The following is a 23482-nucleotide window of genomic DNA, read 5'->3' as shown; positions in this document are numbered from 1 at the left end:
AAATTATCTTACAATTACTTAGTGTAAAAAATTACCTACTGCTAGGATGCGTAATTTTTCTGTATTTTTCCTCCTCAAAATCAGGAAGCGGAATGTGAAAAGTCAGCTATGGACATAAAATACAACACCGATACGAAAATTGAAGATAATTCTCGAATGTTCAAATTACAAAAGGCCAATTTCGATCGGGAAATCAATACCGCGGTATGATTTTCGGTTCTTTCCCGAAATAAAAATGTTGACCCCATTAGCTTCATATTGCTTTTTTATTTTCAGAAAGCGGAAGCTCAACTTGCTTACGAGCTTGAAGCGGCTAAAATCCGCCAAAAAATCCGTAACGAAGAAATTCAAATCGATATCGTCGAACGTAAAAAGCAAATCGAAATCGAAGACCAAGAAATCCAACGTAAAGAGAAGGATTTAAATGCGACAGTTCGACTTCCAGCTGAAGCGGAAAGTTACAGGGTACAAACAATCGCCGAAGGAAAAAAGTAATCAATCGTTTGATATTCGATTAGAGCTAGGTATTTTTCAATGGCGAAAGTGGTCAATTGGTCATTATTTCCAATGAATTTGTTTTGTAGAACTCAAAACGTGGAAATAGCGAAAGCCGAAGGTGAGAAAATCAAGAAAGTCGGCGCTGCCGAAGCCTTCACCATTGAGGCAATTGGTAAAGCTGAAGCCGAACGTATGCGAATGAAAGCAGGCGTGTATAAGAATTATGGAGAAGCAGCCATTATGGCGTTGGTGTTGGAGGCTTTGCCAAAGGTATCAGTCAATTAAATCTGACTACGGGTACTATAATGGGTAGGTACGTATTTTGTATCTCGAATAATCTTCATTTTTAAAATTTCAGATCGCTGCCGAAGTATCTGCGCCGTTATCTAAAACGGAAGAAATTGTTTTACTTGGAGGAGGTGATGGATTAACCAGCGAAGTTAATAGACTAGTCAGTCAGTTACCGCCGGCCATTCAAGCGCTTACTGGTGTTGATGTGTCGAAAGTAGGTACAGTCAGTAATAAAGCACGTGTCAAATGACGTCGTTTTTCTCATACAAATGATCTTTTAGGTTTTAGCAAAAATTCCCGGCGCTGTTAAGGAATAAACAGTGTTATATTCTCGTTCAAAATAATCAAACATGTACTATCGTTTTTTCTTATTAATTCTTATATTGAAATTACTTTAATCGTAAGTTTTACAGTGAATATAATCGTGTATTTTGTATTTTTTTTTTTCATTGAATATATGAATTTCATAGCATTGTTCGACTTTATTCTTCGTACCTATGTAGTTTACATTCTTATTCCCTGTACCGATGAGAATGATGTAATTGTAATTGATGTATTTAAATATCAATTGAAATATCTCCAAAGGGTTACACACGTTGAAATTAAATACAGTAGTACACTGAAAAATAGAAAAATTAAAAACACACTTAAAATAGGTACAGCAACATTGAAACAAAAACACATTTTTAAAAACTTTACAACAAAAAAACTAAAACTATCTAAATTAATAAAGCACTTTTATCACGTCGTTTTGTTAAAATGTTATACGAGTAAATTTGATTGCCGAAGAAATGAGCGAATAAGACGTGTTAATGGCCTTCGTAATTTTTCAGCATCTCTCTTAACACTGCATGTTCGTTATAGGCGCTATTGATCAGGTTAGTTATAATAGTATGAACTTCTTTGTTTTTTTCCTCAACGTCCATCATCTCTGCTCGTAAGGAAAGGAAGTCGTTTCTTATGTCTCTAATATTGTGCATCAGGTCCATTACCGAAATCTGAAACAGAACATTTTAGGTTCAATTCAATAAAGTTGACCGGTTAATTTATACTACTTGAAGTATGAAATACGAACCATCTTTCCTTTGACATTACGTCTAACGCAGCTCAAAACATCTTTTTCAAAACTTTCGAGTTTCCATGTGATGGTGTCTAGTTTACTTTGAGTGTCTTTGAACTAGAATTCGTGGAAGGTTCATAGTTAATTATCGAATAATAACACGGGCTTGGATTTTGAATAAAGATGACTGAACATGAATAATAACTTACGGCAGTTTCGAAAGCGATAATAGCGTTTTCCATTATTCTGAGGGTTGAATGTTGATGTATGGGGTACTCGCGAATCAAACAACTGATAACGATTCACTGATCAATTGCGTTTATAATTTCACACGTGAACTCGATGCCAAGGCTCCAATATTTCTATTGAAAATTAAAATCATAAATATTTCGACGTTTTCTTACTTTATTATCAATTTTTTTAAACTACTTCTAATTCTAAATCGAAAGAGTGAGGAAACAGGAAAGGAAACTGATGAAGGAAGACGCAGGATGAAAAAATGGCGCCAAATTATTTTTGAATGTTATCAAAATCTTCAAATTGGATGAACCAGTTTGTGAGCCTGTTTTGAAAAATGTAATTTTTGAACGTTCTATTGTATTAAGAAAAGCTAAGTCATTTTTATCGATTAAGTACTCTATTTTTTCAGTTAAATAAAATCTTTTAAATGGAGTAAAATAAAATAGCAGAAAAAAAATAATCAATAATCATCATTCTTTATTTCTTTCGAAAAAGGAAACGCCCACTTTGGACTTTGACTATATAATACTGGACTGCTAGCAGTGATGAACGTGACGAGTCCAACATGTCCGTTCTATAAGGCTCTGTTCGCATCCTCTCTCACCGCACTTCAGTGGAATTCGCCCTAGTTGTTTACGCTCACTTGGGTGATTCCACTGAAGTGCGGTAAGAGAGGGTGCGAACAGAGCCTTATAAACCGGAATAACGTTATACATGTTGGCCTCGCGACGTTATCAAATTCACGTGTAATTTAACTAGGTGCTAGCAGTCCAGTATTATATAGTCAAAGACTTTGGATTGCATGTGATGTTACATCAAAAACTGTACGGTTCGAAAATGAAAATCGACTTGCCAAAACTGTCGCGATCCAGTACATTTTCATCTACGATTTATCAAAATTATCTTGTCAATCTACTTTGAAAATTTTTAATTGTCGTTTATCGATAAATTATAACAAATGAGTAAGTTGAATTTTTAATTACTTCGCCTATGGTTTTTCTTTAGTTTCTTATGCTAAATAAAATGGCAAATAAAGGTAAATTTGTGCGATGTAGGCAAATAATTTTGTTCTTGAACGCATCTTATAGAAAAGTCTGCCCTTTCTTGAGAAGTACAATGATTATATTGTTGAATTTTCCCTAGGTGGCCCAGAAACAGAAGATCAAGCTCGTGTAAGATTTCAAATAGAGTTAGAATTCGTTCAATGTTTAGGAAATCCCCACTATTTGAACTGTAAGTATTAAAATTACCTTACGATTACCTAAGTACATCGATTTGAATTCACCTCAATCTTGATGTCGTTTCTTCAGTTTTAGCTCAGAGAGGTTACTTCAAAGACAGCTCTTTTATAAATTATTTGAAGTACTTGCTGTACTGGAAAGAATCTGATTATGCTAAATATATCAAGTGAGTTTGTTTCTTTTTGTATTGGTAACGTTAGTGCGATTATATTATCAGAAAGATTCCATGTTTCGTTCTAGGTACCCAATATGTTTATACTTCCTCGACTTACTACAATACGAACATTTCCGCCGTGAAATAGTAAATGGCCAGTGTGCAAAATTCATCGATGATCAAGTATTATTATTATGGCAACATTATACTAGAAGACGAACGAAATTCTTACAAACAGCGATGGAGTCTCATGCTCTCGCTATAAATTCGAATGCTAACGTGAACGGTAATATGAACGGAAATGCGTCCCATCCGATCAAAAACAACGGACCGCCATTACTCCACGGATGAAAATAGTGATACTATATAAAACGAATTATTTTGTTTATAAATGTGATACATTATTCGTATGAATGGGATATGTATGAGTGAGATCCCGTTGAATCTAGGTTTCAATATCAGTAATACTTTTATTACATCTTCGCATGTATTATTTTTTGTGTTCTCTTTTTGAGAAAGTTTAAAAGTATTTTATTTTAATGCCAACTTCCTATTTTTTTCTTGTTGGCGGAATTTGTTTTGTGCTTTGTGATTACTTCCGCTCAGTTGAATTGTAACAACTGTTTTGTTAGAACTCAGTAGATCGCAATAAACTTTTGTAATATTTCAACATGCATGATTTTCACGATGTCTTGATTTTGCAGGCCTCTATGACGTGGATAAATACTACGTTATTGAAATGATTCTCTATCAGTTTGGTTTTTGAAGTGAATCAGACATCTCAAAAAATGCTCAGAAATTAATGAGACATCGATTTTTGAGCAGTGCAATCAAAAGTTGGAAAAGTTTGATTCTTACCACCTAATCAGACAAATAGTGTACGTCTCCTCCCATATCATCGAAGAAAAGACACTAGAACTATGGCAAATTTCGTCGAGTCATTTCGATCGCATTCAATCAATTAAATCACTCTCCTAATCAAATCATAATGCAGTCGACTGCATTGCCTTTTTAATTTGCAGTTGACAACGAAAAAACAAGATAATGTATCTAGATAAAAATGTATTCAAATATAAATCTATACTTACATAATATTTAACATACGTAAAAGGTAATTAAAAAGTTCTATTTTGAGATGTAAGAAAATCTAATTGAAAATGACGCGTAATAAATTTGAAGTTTTAAAAATGGTTATGCAGATAACTTGTAGGCATAGGCATGTTGATAGGCTCAATTGGATAAGGTACGCTAACCGGAGCGTTGCTAAAATTCGGAGGATAAACATTTCTAACACTATTTGGTGTTATCGTAGTTATTGATCTTGAAGATGCTGACGGTGATTTGTACGACATTCGACGGTTCACTAATTCGGTCATCTTTTCAAGTTTCGCTTTCCTCAAATGCATTAATTTCCTTCGATTGGGGTACTGTTCTAAGTAGCTTTCCAGCTTAATATCACCGTTTAAGAATTGTTCCGCGATATTCTACGAAAAAAGTCACCATTAATACCCGATTACTACGAAATAAAAGCATGAATGATATATTAAGAAAAGCTTACATCAGTTTCACGTTCAATTTCAGTAACTGCTGCTTGCAATAAAGCTAAGATAGCATCTGAATTTGATTTGTTCGTTAATTCCTCTGCAAAACAAACAATCATTAGGCACAAGTACAACATAATGTGTAATAATTTATCATGTTACTAACTTAATTTTGAAGCTTTCGCCTCAATGCGGGTATTGATATCTTTCAATTCTTCGTACACGTTGACTAATTCTCTTTTTTTCTCTTGAAATTCTGAAGATTTAGACAGATTGTATTCGGCTAAAGATTTATTTTCAGCAATCAGTAGTTCTTTTTCAGTGTAACCTATTACTTTCGCCTGAATGGAAATATAAAAAAGATGATTACAAGTATTTGTGAAAGAAATCGTTTTTCATTACTAAAACAGAGAAAGAGCAGACAACTTACAGATTTATTGGCATCTTTTGTCATGGCTTCAAATTTATTATCATCGTTCAGGACTTCTTTTAATTCGTCGATGCTAAGATGCGATAATAACCCAAGGGTAGCAGACAAAGCAGTATTTTCTGCCATTTTCATAAGGAAATGCCGTATATTTAAAAAAAAACTTCAAGTAAGTACTCACAGATTTAACTAGTTTAGCTTACAACAATGGAAAATTATTATTTAATTATTAATTACTAATCAATTAATCATTCACTGAATCACAATGTCTGTATTCTTATCATCGTCATTCGTCAATTTTTTTCTAAATTTGCAAGCTGAAAAAAATCAAATCAAAACCTAATCAACAAAAACAACTCGATATGACGATGGGTATGACTCATTTCAACTATCGAAGTATCGAATATCTATCGATATTTCAAGTTCGCGAGTGAAGAGAAAAAATATTTTTCTCAAATTTTGAATTTTTAAAAATCAAAAAGAAATTTCAATTTATGATCAATTAAATTTTTTGAAAATCATTAAGATGCAAAATAAACATCTATGACATCTACCTATGATTGTTTTTCAATTTCAAATATTTCAATGCAAGTAATGCAACTAATCCTCGCATACTTTCGCAACAAATTTTTCAAAATCAGAATTTGCCGAAAATCATCAACACAAGAACCAGAAATTAAAATAAAATAATAATGCTTTCGCCCTCAAACTTTTTTCAACATAACATGCCTCAGGATTTCAGCTACTTCAGAAGTCGGCGCCTATAGGCCGTAGTAAACAATTAACATATTGTTTTTACTTTTTTTTTTAGTTTCTTTCTTCAGCCATTCGCGTTGTTCAGATCTTCTTCCAACATTGAGACCTGAGGCTTGCCTAGTTGACTCTGACTATACTCTGACAATGTGACAAACCGCAAACGTGAGTTGGAAATGGAATAATTTTAATAGTTGAATAATGCACATTCCAATGCATTAAGATGTCCAACATCTCAATCAGTCACTCAACTTTAACTGAAATGTTTGATTTGATTCGTGAAACGTCGACTATTAGAGGCGGTGACCCTCGGTAATCGATATTATGTCGATTATATCTTGACAATATGAGTGAGGTAAGTTTACGAAAAATTCCTGAAATTATTATCCATCCGAAAACGATTTGTTTTGGATTATCATGAAAGATTGGTCAATTTTAGACTAGGGTCGCTTTAAATGCGATGTGACTGCGAGTTCCAAGACTTGAAATCATAATTATCTGGTGTCATGTAGGTATGAATATAATTGTAGGCCTCGGAGCTCCCACCAAGCCTCACATCGCATCTCGCCATTCTTTGTAGAATGGGCACAGAAGGGCCAACGTGGATCATGTTTCAAATCGTATTAAAGTTACACTCTCCAACAAAAATTGTCAAATTGAATCAAGGGCTGTCCAGCTGTAAAATTCATGTGATACTGACAAAATCTCCATGAATAATGGTTCATACTTGGCAGTAAAAAAATTCAATTGCCGTTCGTTCGAAATATTGAACATCATATCAAATAGCTGTATTCACTTATTTCATCAACAAAAAAAATTAAGAGGGATTACTTTCATCGAAACTTTCATATGGGAACAACGTTGTTAAGTTGGAAAAATTAATTTTACATGATAGGGTACTTTTAAAAAGGGGCGAAAATTTAAAATATTCAATACATTAATAAATTGGTCCTTAAAATAATCATACAAATGTAAAATAACTACAAAACGTAAATTATAGGAAATAATGCACTTGAGGCTTTTTAGCAGGAATTCCTCTGGTTTCTTGGGGCGCTGCTTCAAAAATAGTAAAATCTCTTTGTAAATGTTCGTTCAATTCTAATATCGCGGCGACATTTCCACATCTGAATAGAGAGAATCGTGTTAATTCGATTACATGAGAATAATGTTTAAAATAGATCATAGCATTTTACCGATAGCAATAATTCGGTGCAGACCACACAGTCAATACGGTTTCATTGAAATGCCATTTGTAACCTTCCATTACAAGTTGATGCGCACGACAAATCATATTAATATCGTTGGCTGCATTGAATTGAGCCACTACGTCAGAACCGAATAAGTACCCAGCACCTCTTGGGCTGACTCCCCAACCTTGAGTATCTATTAAGAAAATATAAAGAACGTTTAGTTTATGTTGAAGTTCATTCAATCGAATTACTTTAGTATTTAGTTTACCTTCAGGATCAGACCACAACAAATCACACATAGGTCCATCGTGTGGCACTTCTTGTTTACGATCAATGGTGCGTATCTGATCCAAAGTTTGAATGGAAGGCGATAAACCTCCGTGGACACAAAATATCTACAAATATAAATTTTATAATCAGGAAAATATAATATTTATACATTTATAAATTGGAGAAAAAGTAAACAAATCACTTCATACCTTGCCATCAATAATAGCGGATAAACTTAGATAGTCAAAAATTTCAGTGCAGTACCTCCAAACAACTGCACTACCGTATTTCCTAAGACATTCGTCATAAAAACCATATACTTGAGTAATCTGTCTAGATTCGTGATTACCTCGTATTAAAGTAATTCTATCAGGATATCGCACCTAGAAAAACAGCAAAATTACCAAAACGAATACAATGAATCTGCATTAGGCAAGCTTATAAATAATCAACGTTCACCACTTACTTTCAAAGCTAGGAGTAATAAAAAAGTTTCTACGCTATAAAATCCTCTATCTACAAAATCGCCCATAAAAAGGTAATTTCTTTCGGGTACATCTCCTCCTACTTTGAAAAGTTCCTTCAAATCATAGAACTGCCCGTGTATATCACCACAAACCTGCAAAAACGGATAATATGAATTCAAGAAAACGCCGTAATAAGCCTCGATAGTGATTCGAAAAAGATAACTGAATACATACCGTCACCGGAGCGTCAACTCTTTGAACATTACTTTCCTCTACTAATATTTCTCTCGCCTTGGCGCATAATGCTTTTACTTGTGATTCACTAATAATTTCGCACCGCTTGAGCTGTTCAATTTGTTGATCCAAATCATGCGTGTTATCTTCCATGTTCACGCGCTTCTCTGATGACTTGATTAAATGAACTAACCATAAAATTTGTCCAAATCATGATTTTGAAGAAAAAGTTGTACATAATTTGAAAGTTTTCGGTAGAAATACTTACATAGAAATATCACCCACGTCCAGGATCACTTGAATGTATGTGAGCGATTCAGCTGCTGTCACCGATTCGACTTGACAAAGAAGTAGCAAACTAACATTGATTCTGTTGAAATTATAGGAAAATTTGTAAATTTTGATGATTTACTGCAGATGAAACACTGAGCACTTCACAGCCTACAGAGAATGAGGAAACAACCGGACCAAGTACCACTATCTATCATTCTTTAGGCTCATGTTTAGTTCGAAAAAACGAGCATAATAATTTCGTTAACAAATATAATTAATTTCAATGGTTACTTCATCACTTAATTTTCACTACCGCAAATTGTACTTTTTTCCGTTTCTCAATTTCTGAATTTCAGTTTGTTTTTCGCTGAGTCCCAACAGTCCCAACTCCCAAGACCGAGTCAATCTACTGTGCTGAATTTCAAAGAAAAATTCACGTCGTTGGGTCACGTAGAGTGCGCCAAAAGGAAAAGAGGAAGACTTCGTGAAAGTGTAAAAAATTGATATTTTTGTTCACGTGCGGAAAAATTCAATTTTTTCTTCACAAAGGAATGTATTCTCATGTCTGTTGATCTACAAGCTATAAATATTCTATGAATTTTTCTTCTTTTCATCTTCACTATTGAGAAGCTCAACCTAATAGCTAATCAATTGAAATGAAATTTATTCAGAATTGAAATACATTCGTATGATTGTCGTATGTTGGCTTGACCTAACTTTCATCTTTATCTGTGGTGCATAAATTTTCGTGAAAACCAAGTGAAAACAAACAAGTGACAACAAAAGCGGCTCGGCGCTCGGCTTGATTTTTTGAGCTAAGCTAATGAGCTTTCATGATTCTTTTCAACTAAATTTTGAATTTTGAGCTTTTAGAATTAATTCTAGCATTTCGTGAAAGTGTCTTTTTAGGTGTAATTTATTCTTCATTTCGCGAGTGTAACCTTATGACTTTAATCGAAGAATATTTTTATTCATTTCGTATAGTTCTGTAATTATGAGAATACGTTCTAATTTCTGCTGAAAGCGTTTTGCTAGTTGTTACTTTGTTACATTTGAAATTATTAAAATGGCCAATTTTTCGAAGTATAAAATTTATTTTGGCAGTACACTGGGAGCTGTTGTCGGTGGGTTATCCACCTACTATGGAATGATAACATTTCACGGTCCTCCATCACCGAAGTGGGATTTCAATTGGGACAAGTTAGTACCTATCGTTATTCCGTACTATAAATGTTGACGCCATGTTCTAGGTAGTGTTGTAGTATAACCGGATAAACGAAGCTAGGAAAAAATATTCGTTTCCAATCCGAATATCTGGATTGTACCCGATTACTAAAAATTCTATGCTTTTCAGTTTTCACAAGGTTTTCCCTGAGTGGTGACAAAGAAGTACCAAACAAATTTTTGTATTGTTAACGCGAAAAATATTTTTAAAAAAAAGTTTTGAGCTTTCCCTGTTCCTTTGCTAATTGGGTGTAATCCGATTGTTCGTTTACATCCGATAACCGGATTCAACTTCTGAATTCATTCGGATAATCGTACAACACTATTCTAGGCGAGCTCCTCAATCGTTGACTAAGCCCGTCAAGAACGCAGATGATCCCAAGCAACAGAATGAATTCAATGAAAATTTGGCAAAAAATAAGTCGAAGGCTGTTCGTCACATAATTTTAATCCGTCATGGTCAATACAATCTTAGTGGTAAAACTGACAAAGCTCGAGCGTTGACTGAGTTAGGTATGTTACAAAAATGAAATTATGTGCATCACATTACCTCATGGCTCATGATTGTACTTATACTGTATTTTTTAATCTGAATCAGGAGAGAAGCAAGCCTTAGCGACTGGAGAACGTTTGAAAGAGTTAGGATTACCTTATACAAACATAATACGTTCAACAATGACTAGAGCCACGCAAACAGCGTCCCTAATTCAAAAATATCTTCCTGATGTTCCTGTTAAAGATTGTAAAATGCTCGAAGAAGGCGCTCCAATCCTACCTGAGCCGCCTCATTCCACTTGGAGACCTGAATTACATGTAAGTTTAGACAATGCTGAACTTTTCGTTCTTCATGGTATCATCCGGCATGTGTTATTGATTTTGAAATTATTTTCAAACTATTCTACGATGTACCTAAAACGCAAAAACTTGATAGCAGGTATTTCGGGATGGTGCTCGAATAGAGGCTGCCTTTAGGAAGTACATCCACCGAGCTCCTCCTGATCAAGTTAATGATTCTTACGATATCATTGTGTGCCATGGAAATGTGATCCGTTATTTCGTATGCAGGTAAGGAAACCGTTCGTGATGTATTTGCAATATTATTGAAAATCCAGTTACATGATGTTATTTTTTCTTGCTAGGGCTTTGCAAATTCCTGCTAACGCTTGGTTACGATTTTCCATCAATCACGCCAGTATTACATGGCTTTCAGTGAATCCTAATGGTAAAGTTATATTACATGAATATAGTGATGTCGGGCATATGCCACCAAAATATATCACTACTAGCTAAATGAATGATACTTTCGTGTATATCTATTCTCGAACTGTAATACTTTGAATTTAAATAAATGTTTGTTGGTAGATTTGTTTAAGGTTTGCTTATAGGATGAATTCGGTTTTTTTTTTTTAAAAAGTTTGTTCATCGATATCGGCGAATTTAATTAATGCGCTCTTTGAGGAGGAAAAAAATAATTATGAATATAACAGTAATATGTTTAGGAGCCGTAATTTGTAAATAATTTGAGTTTGTACGATAAAATGAATTGAAAAAAAATTGAAATACACATATTTGAAATTATTTTTTTATTAGTGTTTCATAAAGAGTAGGAATTATAAAGGAAAATTTGATATCTTAACTTCAATACTATGTATGCTTATAAAATATGACTAGACTTGAAATTAATACAATTATCTTACGTCAAAATGAAAACAACCAATATTATAACAATAATATTAACACATTGGAAATGTGAGGGTAACATTCATATTCGCAGATCATATTCCAAAAATTTATTGTTGTCCGAGCACTGTCTAAGTTGATAAATAACCTAATTTCAGATGACTGAAACATAGTGCTGGACTAAAAAAATAATGCATTTTCTCATCTCTATTAGATGAAAAAAAAACTAAATCCCTAACCGTAAATTGGAATGTAGTAAATCTAAAATTCTCAATTCACTTGTTTCAAAAATCATTGATGACTAGAAATGAGTGATTCAAGAATGTCATTATTTATGAACTGAAAATACGAGTAATTAAATTCACTTAGAGGAATGCTGAAATCTTCAAGAGAAATCAAATGTGATGCAGAAAAATGCAACTTAAATAGATACTCCTTCATGTACCTATGTCGTATAAATCTAAACTGAAATACAAATAGTGGAAGGAAAAATTTGATTTTCAATATATTAACCTTCTTTTTTCATCAACTGTTCCCTTTCTTTGGTATCAATAATGGCAAGATTTTGGCAAGCTACATATCCATGAACAAGCGACAGAATAGTTTTCACGAGGGCAACAGGAGCAGATAACCACGCCGCAAGCTTGAATAATCCAATACCTCCAACTATTCAGAAAGAAAAGAAACATAACTATCAAAATTGAATGACAAGTTTCACAGAAATACTTTCAAAATTAATTCGTACTTAGAGGGCCTGAAGTGAAATGTAAAAGGTAAAGTGAAGCGTAGAATGCTTCGTTGCCGCAACACATTGAAAACAAAACCATTTTGTTTGAGTAATAAATCTGCATAATGGGATTAGAAGAAAGATCAATAAATTTATGACTACTTCTTCCTTGAAGTACGGATCTGCAAATTATGATGGGAATTTAAATTCAATCGAACATGATATAAGTACATATTACTTTGAAGAGATACACATACGTATGAAGGAATATCCAGTGACAAGCTATATCAATAGCAATACTCAGCTGGAAGAAAAACATATATTTCGGATAAAATACGCATAACGTAACGAGCAATCCAGTTGTTCCACAACGATCCGTCAATTGGTCCAACATACCACCAAATCTCGTACCTACAACAATAAACCAACGCAGCTGTAGAAATGACTTGAAAAAATTCATTGAGTATCAGTACACCTAGCTTGATGAGTCATACTTTGGTTGAAAATTCTCGCTGCGTGACCATCAAATGCATCCAATAAAGCGCTAAACACATAGCAAAAGCAAGCGACAACATGGTTATGGGGCATGAAGTAGAACGAAATCAGTGCTAGAATTATTCTAGAATAACCTGAAAAACAAGTACAAATTTTTTAATGAATACTTTGTTGAGAAATTAACGTAATCACATAAAATATGCAGCTTTGTTACCGATCAAATTAGGGATGAAGAGAAAAATATTCTTCGTTTGAGTTGGATCCATGGCTATCTTGAATCTGTAATAGAGAAGAAAAATAATATGCATATACTAAATTATAGCAAAAAGTTACAGAAGCACTTTTTAAAAATATGATAAGAATTATCATAAGAGCTTCAGAATTCTTAGATAATTTTTAGGGACACACACAACGTAATTAAAAACGGACAGTCATGTATTTCAGCACAAAAAGTCGTAAGTCGTAATCACTAGTGAAGTGTTGAAGTACATTCGTTATTACCTGCAAGATTTATGAAATTCCAGCAAATCTACAACAAAATTTCCAGCGATGAGACGGAGACGCTTCAAAATTAGTAAATATTTAGGAACTTTTGAACAGCTGATTCTTTTCCCCATTTTTTGATTGTTGCCAATCTACGGAGCCAATACGGAGCACAAAATTTCAAAAATGCTGTAAATGGCGGGAAATTTTAATACAATGACGAGCCGCATTGAGAAATGTTTAGTTGGTGCTGCTATCTCTGTTATTTACTATCTACGAAATGACAAATTCTATTCAACAAAAATAAACTAGGCTCTAGTTGAGAGTTGTTCCTGATGGCGGGAGGCGACAATATTTTTTGATTTCACTTCCCATAACTTTATGGCAGTAGAAAATCCGAATTATTCTTGTTTTGACTACCACGTCTGTTTTGTTTTTTGTACATTGTATTTATTTAGTTTTTGATTCAAAGATTTGTCGAAAAATGCCAATTACCGGTGTGATATAATGGTGATAATCTTCAGTATCACATTTCTCCGAGATCTGCGCGTATGTATTTTCGATGTGAGTTGTGCATTATTCTGTGTTCATAATTTTTTGCTAACTTCGTACATTCTTTGATTATTTTCAATATTAGTTATCGATGTTTTTTTGACATCTCATCATACTTCGGTGAATAAATTCTCATGTTTTCGGAAATAATCAGTAATTTTGCTCGCCTATATGCGGTAGGTGTGATATGTGTACTCTCCAACATTGTTTATCACCTATCACTTAACGAACTTTATATCAGTGCATGTCAGTAAAAATATTTTTCTCAACAAATTCTTATACTTTGGAAAAAATCTCAAGCGAAAATCAATTCGCATGTAGAGTTCAATTTTTGAATGAACTCATAAATTCATATGCGATTAATTTTTTCTGAAAATTGTTTTCTCGTTTATTTATATGCATCCAAAGAACAGTTTTTTGATGGTGATCAGCTTTGTTTTGATCAGTGAAACGACTTTTTTTCGCAATTAAAATTTCGGTACGAAACACTGTTGAAATTATGAACATTTGATAATCAACGCTGATTAACCTGTATTTGAAAAGTGAAGATGATGAAATCAAAGAAGAATCTACCTGCATAAATCAGCATGATACAGATAAGTGTTACAAATCGAATTAAAACGATCGATATTTTTCAGAAATGATCTCATAATGGATCCACACAGATTTTTTGGGCATCGAAGTTCGTATTACTACGCAACGCCACCGCCAATCAGTCGTCCAGATCCGTATTTTCCACCTCGAGAAATCGACGATCGTTTATACCGTGTCCGTCATGATGGATACCCGTATTTGCCACCAGTACCTAATAGAGAATTCGTCGACGTACCTCCACCTCGAAGACGAATACCGCCACCTTATGTCGAGCCCAACGATAGACTGTATCGAACCGTTCGTCGAAACTCGCCAACTCCATCACCGCCACCACCCCAAGTTCATCATCATCATAAATCTAAGAAAAAGTCTAAAAAATCTAAAAAACGATCGCGTTCGAAGTCAACTAGAACTCCAGAGTACGACGATGATAGTCATTATGAGTATGATAATAAGAGTAAAGATACGGAAATATTTTCGAATTCGTTGAAAAATATATCCGACGAGCACGATTCATTCTCTGACGCTGATTTCAATAGTCCTCTGGGTGAACAAGATTCGCAAGAACAACAACAAGATATTACCGCAGAACCCAAGAAAGAAATCAAACCGCCTATTCCGAATAATCAAGATGTAAACGAACGGCCTTTTCAGAGTTATAAATTAGTGTCAGATCCTTCTTTGAAACCGGGTTGCAGCAAGTTATGCAGGTTAGATGGTGTTAGGTATGATCCTCCTGTTCCACCTAATACTTATCCAGCAGTACAAGTCCGAGATCCTCGAAATCCTGCGAAAATTCGTACTAGAATGGGACCATTAGATCTTCCTGTACCGCTTTTCAAAGTGAGTATCATTAATAGTAGGTATATTACTTCGTATTCTTATCCATGCAATTAACTATACAGTATGCCACTGTGCACCCAAACTGTTTGTTATGGGATGATTTAAACATACTAGACCATGTATTATTTATTAAACTAGTATTTTTGAAGAAATGTTTATTAATTGAATTCATTTTCTTTTCGATTAATATTACGTAATTTGTTAGCTCAACACTGTTAGATAACTAATCAGTTGTGTTTATACGTAAATCATGTTTTCTTCATTTTCTAGGTTGATGAACACTACATTGGCGAACCTCCTCCTTTAGAAGTTACAATTTGCAATTTGAACGACAATATTGATAAAGCATTTTTATCAGACATGGTGAGTTTAGTGTTACAAAAAAAAAGCAAAGCCTGCTAAATTTAATAACCGTTCTATGAGACATGCAGCCAATTTGAAAATCATTCAGCGTAACGGATACGAACTGTTTCTAATTTGTTCAATTTTTTGTAGGTGATGAAGTTTGGTGATGTAGATGATCTATATATTTATCACCATCCTATCACAAATAAGCATTTGGGATTAGCACGAGTGATGTTCGCGAATGTGAAGTCAGCCAAAGATTGCGTAGAGAAATTGAATAAAACTTCTGTGATGGGAAAAATATTGAAAGTTTTTCTGGACGCTTTCGGTAATGACCATATTTTCATATCGGTTTTCTGCGTAAGAATATTCTAATTAATATACATATATTGTTTAGGAGAAGAATGTAAGAAATTATTCGACGAATTTGCGAATCCAGTTTCAAACAACAAAGCGAACGCAACAGTGTCGAAAGATGTTAGAGATTCATCGCTGGTTGATCCAAAAGCAAAACACCCATCTCCGAAAAAAACGAAAGAAGAAGAAAGTAAAAATAATCGTTCGCAAATCCAGAAACTAGGAGTGAACAATTCGCAAGAAAAAAGTTACCGGGAGTTTTCAACTCCCTCTTCAGTGATAAGTGAAATTAGTTATAAAACATTTAAAAGTGATAATGGTAATTCAGAATACAGCTTCCCAAGTAGCGGCTACCACTCGGGCTCGCATAATTCTACGCCGCTAGATAACTCTATGTCCAGCATGAAGATTAATAAGTCAGGTAAAAGAAATGGTTGATTTGAAGGAAACATTTTTTTGTTTACAGTGTTGTTGTATTAATGATTCTTCGCTTCTTAGATGGATTAAAGTTGCCAGCTAGTTCTGCGATTTTACCGGCTCCTTGTGAAACACCTCATTGGCCTAACGATCATATAATTGAACGTACTGAAAAAGAAGAACGAGATGAAGAGGAACAACGCCAGTTAGATCTCGATACCAGAATCGAATTATTATTAAAGGGACAAGTTGGCGGTGGAATCGAACCAGCTTTTTACAAAGTCGTCCGAAAGTCCTTAGATAATGATGAAATAGGTAGCAAGAAATACGACGATAGTGTGTTAGACGGGTGTCCGTTGCCTTCCCCTCCGAGAGAACCCCCATTACCGCCGCCTCCGCCGCCACCGCCTCCTCCTGAAGAAGACTTAGATAAACCGCTATCGAGGCCTCCATCCCCGTTTCTGTCTAAAGAGGTGTATCTAGCTTGCCACCAAAGAGCTATTGAATTAGCTGAAAAGGCTAGAGAAGAGGAGAAGTTGCAAACCACCAAATTTTTAGAAAATGTTATCAAAGGTACGTAAAATAGACGTTTGGAGAACGAAAAATCATCATGTTTAATTCGATTTTATTTTCAGACAAATTCAACCGTTCGGGAGACTCGAGTGATGACGAAATCGGTAGGTTCAGCTCGTTGCGCAGAAAACGTGCTGGTTCAGATGCCGCTTCTACACCCGTACAAGATGAAGCGGACGACGACCGAATGAGTTTATCTAGTTTGAGTTCGAACGAACAAATAATCGAACAACCCTTAATGAATCAGAACGAAATGTATACGAATATTGCTTATCCCGCTGATCTCATGAATTTGCCTCCGCCAGCGACTCCACAAATCTCTGGCGGACCGCCGATCTCTAATCCTCTAATACCAACTCTGTACCAACGTTCTACCACTGCTCAAATTTCGCCAGCTCGTGCGACAATAAGACCTATTCATATAACCGCTCCTGCTATTGCTGCGCGTATACAACCACCCTTTGCCACTATGCATACTCTAGTTCCTCGAGCGTCAATTCAATCGCAGTCGCAATTCTATGGTGATCATTTTGCAACAGTTTCGTTCTGGAGTCAAGCACAGAGAGCGTATGCGCCCACAACGTCGTATTTTTCGTACAATAGTACGTTCAATAGTTTACCTTGCACGAGTAAGCCGCCTCCAAATTTCATACCACACAATCATGCGACAGCTGATAATTTCTATGCCAGTGAAGACTTGGATTCAAAATTAAGAGACGACAAAGCCAGCGCAATACCTGCGTTGGATTCGAGAATTATCAATAGCCCGCATTATAAAACTATCGAGTACGTGATGTGCATCAGTAAAATATCATGAAACATATTAGATTCGATGTGTAACGTATATATTAATTGCATTATGGTTCGTTTTACTAGGGGTATCGTGCACGAGGTAATCCACGAAATGAAACAGATTTTGAAACGAGATATTACGAAGAGAATGATCGAAGCCACTGCATTCACAGCGCTCGATGTGTGGTGGGAAAAGAAGGAAAAATCTGCCAAAGTAGGTTGCGTGTACTCTTACAATATTTCCTCATTGAGGTTAGTATTAATTTCTGATGTACAAATGAATTGTTTTCCTAGGATTCGACATCTCACAAGAAAACTCAAGAAGAACCCGTTCCGAATACTGCTGCCAATTTAAATCAAATTTTAGATTCCGGCCAAGACGGTTTGGATAATTTAGCGATGAGTGGTCTAGGCCTTGGTTTTAGAGCTTCCATTCCTAAAATGCCGTCCTTCAAAGTAATTTCATCGATTAGCTGAATTATACTTTCCCGTTCTGAAAATATGTAATTGATATCTAATGCTCTGGATTAACAATTTCAGAGGCGAAAACTTGAACCTCAACCTAAGTATAAGAAATCTTACAAAGAAAATGACGGTAGTGATCAAGAAGAGTTTGTGCAGCATTCTGATACGGAATCTCAAGTAAGAATTTTTTCCGTGTGAAATGCCGAAGTAAGTTTTTAGAATAGTAGAATGTACGTGACTCTATCTATTTGCTTTTAGATTGAGTTGGACGATGGAGAAAGCAGTCGTATGAAATCTAAACGATTCTCAATGATGGGCAGTAGAAAAGCATTAGAATCGAGTGAGACCTCTGGATTATCGTCAATATCGTCAGAATCCGAAGACGACTTCATGTCATCGATAAGTTCATCATCGAAATGGGACAGTACGTCCGAAGACGATGTTGATGAGAGACGTCATAGAGACAAGGATAATAAGGAGTCGAAACCTAATTACGATTCGGATGCCGAAAGCGTCGGATATCAAGAAGCGAGATCAGCTTTAGATTTATTAGAACTGGAAGATTTCAACTTCATTAGGTTTGTAGAGTAATTTTACTAAAATTATACAATTACTTGCATGCATCTTAATTCTTAATCGCAATTTTTTTTTGCAGAGAGAAAACTCCTGATGGTAGAAATACACCACTTCCAGAAAGTGATGTTGATTGGAGCGAAGATAGTGACGATGAAGCAAGTGAATCGGAACCAGAAGAAGAAAAGGAGAAGGGTCTAGATCATTTGACGTTGGCAGAAAGAATTGCTCTTAAACGTAAAACCGAGCAGAAACCTGATGATAGTGGTTTGTATTTATTTTTGAACAATATTGGTTCTCAGTTATGACGAATATCATATTTCTCTTTTCTTTTTTTTTTGCTGCAGCGATCGCCAAGAAAATTAAAATTGATTCTTCGAAATCAGAGTCTTCGCCTATTACACCAATTAAAGAAAATATTGAACCACTGTCGGCTAAAGCTCCTGGTAATTTATTTTTCAGTAATAAGGTGCGAGTTATGTTTCGTTTTCATTTTAAAAAAGCGTTTGTGCAGCTGAAGAAGAAAGCGTTGCTTTTGTCGATATGGAACATTCGTATTGTTTGCCTCGTTCCAATAGTCAAGAGAATGTTGAAGCTGAAAAAGTGTCCACAGTGCCTAGCTTTATGGATCACGATTACGCTTCTTCGCCGCTGTCGCCACCGCCAGTACAAACGCCGTCCAAGAAAACACCTTTGAAAGATAGAAATAGAATTCTTAATCATCATAAGGTTCATGAAAAAGATTACATCCCCGAGAAAAAGTGAGTACCTCAGCGTTAGAGTGATCACTTGTAAGCATCCGTGTAATCATTTGTATGATTCGATAGAAAACCTCCCGAACCGGTAACATTTGTCAAGAGGAGTATGCAAGAGGAAGCTAACATACTGTTTGAATTCTTAACTGACGGAATCGATGAAGAAGACATTCATTACATCAAGAAAAAATACGAAACATTAGTTTCTAATGACAACTCATTCTACTGGCTCTACGAAACCAACTGGGTTCATCATCCTCATATCCTTTTACGCATCATTTTAGTTTTAATCGAGTTACATTTTAGCTATACTAATAACACTTAGCCTAGAAAATTTGTTTTGAAATACTCCTTAACTCCTATGCACCTACTTATATAAATCGTGCTATCAAGAAAAATACCAGCGACGGGACAATTATTCATAAAACTGGCTGTGCGAGAACCGAAGGATATTACAAAATTGATAGTAAACAAAAGGCAAAACATAAGGTAACTGGTCATTTCGATTTTTATTTTAGATAAACCCAATGACATGAGGCTTTATAGGCAAAAACCTTTCGTTCATTGATTAGGTTCAACATATGTTGGGTTCTTCAAGTGTATTCGAGCCGTCGGACGACACGAAAACGAAAACTATCGCTGGTAAAATGGTATCTATTTCAAGAGAGGCTCGTAGTAATCAAAGAAGACTGTTGACCGCTTTTGGTGGTACATCTGATAGTGATTTATTAAAATTCAATATTCTCAAGGTATGGGAAGATGTAAATGAATGCTCGAATTTTTTCGAATTATCTAACTATGGTTACTTTCTTTTCAGTTTCGGAAAAAGCAATTGCGATTTGCGAAATCTACCATTCACGATTGGGGATTGTTTGCCATGGAACCGATCGCAGCCGATGAAATGGTTATTGAATACGTTGGTCAAAAAGTTCGCGCCATTGTGGCTGATCTCAGAGAACGACAATACGAAGCAACCGGTATCGGAAGCTCGTACTTATTCCGTATCGATTTGGAAAACATCATCGATGCCACTAAATGCGGAAATTTGGCCAGATTTATCAATCATAGTTGTAATGTAAGTTAAATACTGTCTGAATTTACATTTGTCTTCGATGAGTCATTTTGAAATAATTATTTATCATCGTCTACAGCCGAATTGTTATGCCAAAGTTATTACCATCGAAGGACAGAAAAAAATTGTCATATATTCAAAACAACCTATTGGAGAAAACGAAGAAATTACTTACGATTATAAATTCCCCATAGAAGATGTGAAGATTCCTTGTTTATGTGGTGCTCAGCCATGTCGAGGATTTTTGAATTAATTTCTTTCATTATGTATTGGTAAGTATTCAGTAGGTATCACATTGAAAGACGCGTTTGAAATCATCAGTGAATAATTACTTTTGTGATAAATTACAGGTCCTGTGTTTTTCATGTTCCTACTTTTATTTATTTGTACTGCCCATCACCATTCGTGAAGACACACTCGATGTAATATCAGTTAAAATTCAATCTCATTGATAATATCTATTTGTGTAGGCGTAAAAATGTACTTTCTGGTTTAGAATTCAACTCTCCTCATCAATTGTAAATTTATGTACATGGAAATTATGTAAATATTTTGTAATAACAAATTTGTATATCAACCCCCCTCCCCCTTTTTGTAAAGTCAACTCCTTTTCGCTGCAATCAGATGTTGTGTAGATGCTTTTTATAATTGCTGTTTTGTTATTTTGGTTACTTGTCCATTTTGTAGATAATTTGATTCTTCATCAATACGTCATAAAAAATGATAATTTTTGAATTTTTTTTCTTGTAGTAAATGCTGATTTTACAAGTTCAACTTGATAATACCTCTTTGATATGTAAATTCATGATATAGATAAGGTAGTAAAAATTAAAAAATGTGTTACCTGAATGGTATCAAGTTTCAAGTTTTATTGTTTAAAATCAATTGAACAATAAAAATTTTTGTATCACAGTACATAATTCATTTCTATTCGGAGAAAAACTTATGAAAATTATGAAAAAAGTTGGAATTTATGAGACTAAAAAAAAGTATAATTACGTATAATTTAATAATATGCCTAGTTTTTTGATGTAATCATCAAGTAATTTTTTAAAATGATTCTGCGTGTAATTTCAACATTTATTGTAATAATTATCATTCATTAGTTTTGTGAAAGAATTGAAGTATTTGAATAAATGATATTTTTTAAATTTCATGATTTTCAAACGTAAGCGAATGATTTTTCGTGGTTGGTGCTCAACTTCCCAAAAAATTCACTTGAATAGTATACAAAAGCATAAAAGCTAAAAAGTTTCAAGTTGATATCATTACTCCGGAGTTATTAGAAAAATATTGAACGACTAAAACTTCAAACAATCAATCAGACAAAATTCTGAAAGAATATTGCTAATAGAACGTTTTGTACAATCAAGCTCACGCTCAGAAACTCCGAATTAATGGTAGACTTCTATAAAACACAAACATAAACACTCAAATATGAAAAAACTGAAATTCATTTCTTAGCATCCGATTGAGGTTGTTGTATATCCAACTGATGCTGAGCTATATCAGAAAGAACCTGCTGAACTTGTTCATGAAGTAGTTCTCCATGTCTTACTTCTTCTCTCAGTCTTTCAGAAGCTGCTTGGTTTTCTTGTTCCAATCTTCGAAGACCTGCAACCTAAATCGAATACGATTACTAAAAGTGATACTGTGTAAAACTGAATTCAGCTTTTCCAAGATGATTACTTGTAGTTCTAAAGACTGTTCATCATTTGGCAAAGATTCAATAACAGCATCGATGTCTTTGGCAGTTCGAGCGATTTGTACCGCAAATAAATGTGCATAATCTGAGGTATGAAAAGAACCAATGAGTAAATTACAGAAATAAACATATTATTTACAGCATAAGAACTGAAATGTACCTTCTTGTTGTTGAGGAGTTTGAGATCCGTTACGATCAAAAGCGGCAAATTTACTTGGTGGTGCAAACTGTTGTAAGATACCAATTGCGTTACAAAAGTTTTCGGCTTGCTGAAAATATATTTGAATTAGAAAATAAAATGTTTCGTAAGGATAACAACTCTTCGAGTCTCACATAAAATTGTTGCATACCTGATTCACTAGATCTTGTAGTTGCGTTAATCTATCTGCCATTATTGTAGTGTACACCAGATTTTGAAATCTCAAGATCAAATAAAAATCAAAACTACTTGATTTTTTTGCAAGGATGAAAATGATTGAGATGAGACTTCAGAGCTCTGACTTCTCTTATCAAGTTATCATATTATTTTCAAAACGAAATTCAAAATAATTTTCATTTTTTTCCACTCCTCGTCTCCCCACTCTCCAGTCCTCATTACTCAGAGTCGACTGCTACATAAGCAGCAACTAGCAACCAGCAACTGGCAACTTGGCAACCAAATCAAAAAATTTTGATTTGGTTGCTAGTTCCAGCCAATAACCGAGCAACTTCTTATCATTTTCGTTCCACTGACGCGAAACGAAGTTGCTAAGTTGCCGAGTTGCCGCTTATGTAGCAGTGCACAGAAGCAAGCACTAAGCAGCGCACTGCGCAACCAACGCGACTGCGCAGCAAACATAGAAACGGGAAACAGAAACACACTTCTGAGTTCTGAATATTTGGTGCTGTGACTACAGAAAAAGCGGAAAAAGCTTTGACTATATAATACTGGACTGCTAGCAGTGATGAACGTGACGAGTCCAACATGTCCGTTCTATAAGGCTCTGTTCGCATCCTCTCTCACCGCACTTCAGTGGAATTCGCCCTAGTTGTTTACGCTCACTTGGGTGATTCCACTGAAGTGCGGTAAGAGAGGGTGCGAACAGAGCCTTATAAACCGGAATAACGTTATACATGTTGGCCTCGCGACGTTATCAAATTCACGTGTAATTTAACTAGGTGCTAGCAGTCCAGTATTATATAGTCAAAGGG

At 34.8% G+C, this 23482-nt stretch overlaps 9 protein-coding genes across 14 annotated transcripts in view; 4 read left to right on the top strand and 5 right to left on the bottom strand.

Moving 5' to 3' along the window:
* The window catches only part of Flo2 (flotillin-2), a 128842-nt gene extending 127579 nt beyond the window's left edge, over positions 1 to 1263 (top strand). The window contains exons 5-9 of the mRNA XM_065345373.1: positions 85 to 204; positions 277 to 491; positions 585 to 768; positions 857 to 1003; positions 1071 to 1263. Of these exons, the coding sequence (XP_065201445.1) occupies positions 85 to 204; positions 277 to 491; positions 585 to 768; positions 857 to 1003; positions 1071 to 1106 (702 nt within the window). The 3' untranslated portion in view covers positions 1107 to 1263. The remainder of the gene's footprint in view (positions 1 to 84; positions 205 to 276; positions 492 to 584; positions 769 to 856; positions 1004 to 1070) is intronic.
* Positions 1146 to 2345, bottom strand: LOC135832245 (uncharacterized). The gene is made up of 3 exons (XM_065345377.1): positions 2059 to 2345; positions 1865 to 1966; positions 1146 to 1787 (listed from the first exon to the last, which is right to left on the bottom strand). Exons 1-3 carry the CDS (start codon positions 2089 to 2091, stop codon positions 1599 to 1601), a joined length of 324 nt encoding a protein of 107 aa, XP_065201449.1. The 5' UTR covers positions 2092 to 2345; the 3' UTR covers positions 1146 to 1598.
* A 541-nt stretch (positions 2346 to 2886) lies between these two features.
* MED31 (mediator complex subunit 31) lies at positions 2887 to 4154 on the top strand. 2 transcript variants are annotated; one of them, XM_065345375.1, is made up of 4 exons: positions 2887 to 3125; positions 3233 to 3322; positions 3400 to 3496; positions 3571 to 4154. In XM_065345375.1, exons 1-4 carry the CDS (start codon positions 3101 to 3103, stop codon positions 3833 to 3835), a joined length of 477 nt encoding a protein of 158 aa, XP_065201447.1. In that variant the 5' UTR covers positions 2887 to 3100; the 3' UTR covers positions 3836 to 4154. The 2 variants fall into 2 exon arrangements, with proteins under 2 accessions (XP_065201447.1, XP_065201448.1); XM_065345376.1 differs by having other exon boundaries at positions 2888 to 3051.
* A 377-nt stretch (positions 4155 to 4531) lies between these two features.
* Vps37B (vacuolar protein sorting 37B) lies at positions 4532 to 5785 on the bottom strand. Its single transcript, XM_065345357.1, has 4 exons — positions 5456 to 5785; positions 5192 to 5366; positions 5043 to 5125; positions 4532 to 4968 (listed from the first exon to the last, which is right to left on the bottom strand). Exons 1-4 carry the CDS (start codon positions 5585 to 5587, stop codon positions 4666 to 4668), a joined length of 693 nt encoding a protein of 230 aa, XP_065201429.1. The 5' UTR covers positions 5588 to 5785; the 3' UTR covers positions 4532 to 4665.
* A 1193-nt stretch (positions 5786 to 6978) lies between these two features.
* Pp4-19C (protein phosphatase 19C) lies at positions 6979 to 9053 on the bottom strand. Of its 2 annotated transcripts, none has more exons than XM_065345351.1 (7): positions 8635 to 9053; positions 8367 to 8540; positions 8132 to 8284; positions 7875 to 8048; positions 7664 to 7790; positions 7399 to 7588; positions 6979 to 7329 (listed from the first exon to the last, which is right to left on the bottom strand). In XM_065345351.1, the coding sequence occupies exons 2-7, from the start codon at positions 8517 to 8519 to the stop codon at positions 7200 to 7202; spliced, it is 927 nt and encodes a 308-aa protein (XP_065201423.1). In that variant the 5' UTR covers positions 8520 to 8540; positions 8635 to 9053; the 3' UTR covers positions 6979 to 7199. The 2 variants fall into 2 exon arrangements, with proteins under 2 accessions (XP_065201423.1, XP_065201422.1); XM_065345350.1 differs by having other exon boundaries at positions 8367 to 8554; positions 8635 to 9052.
* Positions 9054 to 9398: 345 nt separating this feature from the next.
* On the top strand, positions 9399 to 11224 carry LOC135832229 (serine/threonine-protein phosphatase Pgam5, mitochondrial-like). 2 transcript variants are annotated; one of them, XM_065345355.1, is made up of 5 exons: positions 9399 to 9839; positions 10195 to 10376; positions 10462 to 10676; positions 10798 to 10928; positions 11003 to 11224. In XM_065345355.1, exons 1-5 carry the CDS (start codon positions 9706 to 9708, stop codon positions 11151 to 11153), a joined length of 813 nt encoding a protein of 270 aa, XP_065201427.1. In that variant the 5' UTR covers positions 9399 to 9705; the 3' UTR covers positions 11154 to 11224. The 2 variants fall into 2 exon arrangements, with proteins under 2 accessions (XP_065201427.1, XP_065201424.1); XM_065345352.1 differs by having other exon boundaries at positions 9401 to 9839; positions 10795 to 10928.
* Positions 11225 to 11431: 207 nt separating this feature from the next.
* On the bottom strand, positions 11432 to 13425 carry Pis (phosphatidylinositol synthase). Its single transcript, XM_065345356.1, has 6 exons — positions 13267 to 13425; positions 12980 to 13044; positions 12765 to 12899; positions 12528 to 12681; positions 12289 to 12452; positions 11432 to 12209 (listed from the first exon to the last, which is right to left on the bottom strand). Exons 1-6 carry the CDS (start codon positions 13380 to 13382, stop codon positions 12052 to 12054), a joined length of 792 nt encoding a protein of 263 aa, XP_065201428.1. The 5' UTR covers positions 13383 to 13425; the 3' UTR covers positions 11432 to 12051.
* A 149-nt stretch (positions 13426 to 13574) lies between these two features.
* Set1 (SET domain containing 1) lies at positions 13575 to 21490 on the top strand. Of its 3 annotated transcripts, XM_065345347.1 has the most exons (21): positions 13575 to 13797; positions 13886 to 13976; positions 14439 to 15237; positions 15508 to 15600; positions 15733 to 15910; positions 15980 to 16360; positions 16438 to 16929; positions 16992 to 17715; positions 17806 to 17935; positions 18016 to 18177; positions 18262 to 18363; positions 18445 to 18764; positions 18842 to 19026; positions 19107 to 19205; positions 19274 to 19520; positions 19587 to 19774; positions 19882 to 20003; positions 20087 to 20263; positions 20332 to 20589; positions 20666 to 20858; positions 20937 to 21490. In XM_065345347.1, the coding sequence occupies exons 2-20, from the start codon at positions 13972 to 13974 to the stop codon at positions 20837 to 20839; spliced, it is 4836 nt and encodes a 1611-aa protein (XP_065201419.1). In that variant the 5' UTR covers positions 13575 to 13797; positions 13886 to 13971; the 3' UTR covers positions 20840 to 20858; positions 20937 to 21490. The 3 variants fall into 3 exon arrangements, with proteins under 3 accessions (XP_065201419.1, XP_065201421.1, XP_065201420.1); XM_065345349.1 differs by lacking the exon at positions 13886 to 13976; XM_065345348.1 differs by lacking the exon at positions 13886 to 13976 and having other exon boundaries at positions 13575 to 13812.
* Positions 21436 to 23056, bottom strand: MED21 (mediator complex subunit 21). The gene is made up of 4 exons (XM_065345358.1): positions 22642 to 23056; positions 22452 to 22560; positions 22276 to 22376; positions 21436 to 22207 (listed from the first exon to the last, which is right to left on the bottom strand). The coding sequence occupies exons 1-4, from the start codon at positions 22681 to 22683 to the stop codon at positions 22040 to 22042; spliced, it is 420 nt and encodes a 139-aa protein (XP_065201430.1). The 5' UTR covers positions 22684 to 23056; the 3' UTR covers positions 21436 to 22039.
* Between the last annotated feature and the right edge of the window lie 426 nt (positions 23057 to 23482).

Source organism: Planococcus citri, chromosome 1 (assembly GCF_950023065.1).
Source record: "Planococcus citri chromosome 1, ihPlaCitr1.1, whole genome shotgun sequence".
Taxonomy (NCBI): domain Eukaryota; kingdom Metazoa; phylum Arthropoda; class Insecta; order Hemiptera; family Pseudococcidae; genus Planococcus; species Planococcus citri.
Note: the sequence above shows the minus strand (reverse complement) of the source record. Positions and strands in the feature narration are given on the sequence as shown.

Coding starts and splice junctions, on each gene's coding strand:
- LOC135832245 (XM_065345377.1), bottom strand. CDS start 2,091: ATGGAAAACGCTATTATCGCTTTCGAAACTGCC. Junction 1,967..2,058: donor TTATCGCTTTCGAAACTGCC/GTAAGTTATTAT, acceptor CACGAATTCTAG/TTCAAAGACACTCAAAGTAA. Junction 1,788..1,864: donor GTAATGTCAAAGGAAAGATG/GTTCGTATTTCA, acceptor GTTCTGTTTCAG/ATTTCGGTAATGGACCTGAT.
- MED31 (XM_065345375.1), top strand. CDS start 3,101: ATGCTAAATAAAATGGCAAATAAAG. Junction 3,126..3,232: donor AAATAAAATGGCAAATAAAG/GTAAATTTGTGC, acceptor AATTTTCCCTAG/GTGGCCCAGAAACAGAAGAT. Junction 3,323..3,399: donor AAATCCCCACTATTTGAACT/GTAAGTATTAAA, acceptor TCGTTTCTTCAG/TTTTAGCTCAGAGAGGTTAC.
- Vps37B (XM_065345357.1), bottom strand. CDS start 5,587: ATGAAAATGGCAGAAAATACTGCTTTGTCTGCTACCCTTGGGTTATTA. Junction 5,126..5,191: donor GGCGAAAGCTTCAAAATTAA/GTTAGTAACATG, acceptor TTTGTTTTGCAG/AGGAATTAACGAACAAATCA. Junction 4,969..5,042: donor AAATTGAACGTGAAACTGAT/GTAAGCTTTTCT, acceptor CTTTTTTCGTAG/AATATCGCGGAACAATTCTT.
- Pp4-19C (XM_065345351.1), bottom strand. CDS start 8,519: ATGGAAGATAACACGCATGATTTGGATCAACAAATTGAACAGCTCAAG. Junction 8,285..8,366: donor GAGTTGACGCTCCGGTGACG/GTATGTATTCAG, acceptor CCGTTTTTGCAG/GTTTGTGGTGATATACACGG. Junction 7,791..7,874: donor CCGCTATTATTGATGGCAAG/GTATGAAGTGAT, acceptor TTATATTTGTAG/ATATTTTGTGTCCACGGAGG.
- LOC135832229 (XM_065345352.1), top strand. CDS start 9,706: ATGGCCAATTTTTCGAAGTATAAAATTTATTTTGGCAGTACACTGGGA. Junction 10,677..10,794: donor CTTGGAGACCTGAATTACAT/GTAAGTTTAGAC, acceptor AAAACTTGATAG/CAGGTATTTCGGGATGGTGC. Junction 10,929..11,002: donor ATCCGTTATTTCGTATGCAG/GTAAGGAAACCG, acceptor TTTTCTTGCTAG/GGCTTTGCAAATTCCTGCTA.
- Pis (XM_065345356.1), bottom strand. CDS start 13,382: ATGGGGAAAAGAATCAGCTGTTCAAAAGTTCCTAAATATTTACTAATT. Junction 12,682..12,764: donor AGCGAGAATTTTCAACCAAA/GTATGACTCATC, acceptor TTATTGTTGTAG/GTACGAGATTTGGTGGTATG. Junction 12,453..12,527: donor CACTGGATATTCCTTCATAC/GTATGTGTATCT, acceptor CATAATTTGCAG/ATCCGTACTTCAAGGAAGAA.
- Set1 (XM_065345347.1), top strand. Junction 17,716..17,805: donor CCGCATTATAAAACTATCGA/GTACGTGATGTG, acceptor TCGTTTTACTAG/GGGTATCGTGCACGAGGTAA. Junction 18,364..18,444: donor ATTCTGATACGGAATCTCAA/GTAAGAATTTTT, acceptor ATTTGCTTTTAG/ATTGAGTTGGACGATGGAGA.
- MED21 (XM_065345358.1), bottom strand. CDS start 22,683: ATGGCAGATAGATTAACGCAACTACAAGATCTAGTGAATCAG. Junction 22,561..22,641: donor TACAAGATCTAGTGAATCAG/GTATGCAACAAT, acceptor ATATATTTTCAG/CAAGCCGAAAACTTTTGTAA. Junction 22,208..22,275: donor AACAGTCTTTAGAACTACAA/GTAATCATCTTG, acceptor TATTCGATTTAG/GTTGCAGGTCTTCGAAGATT.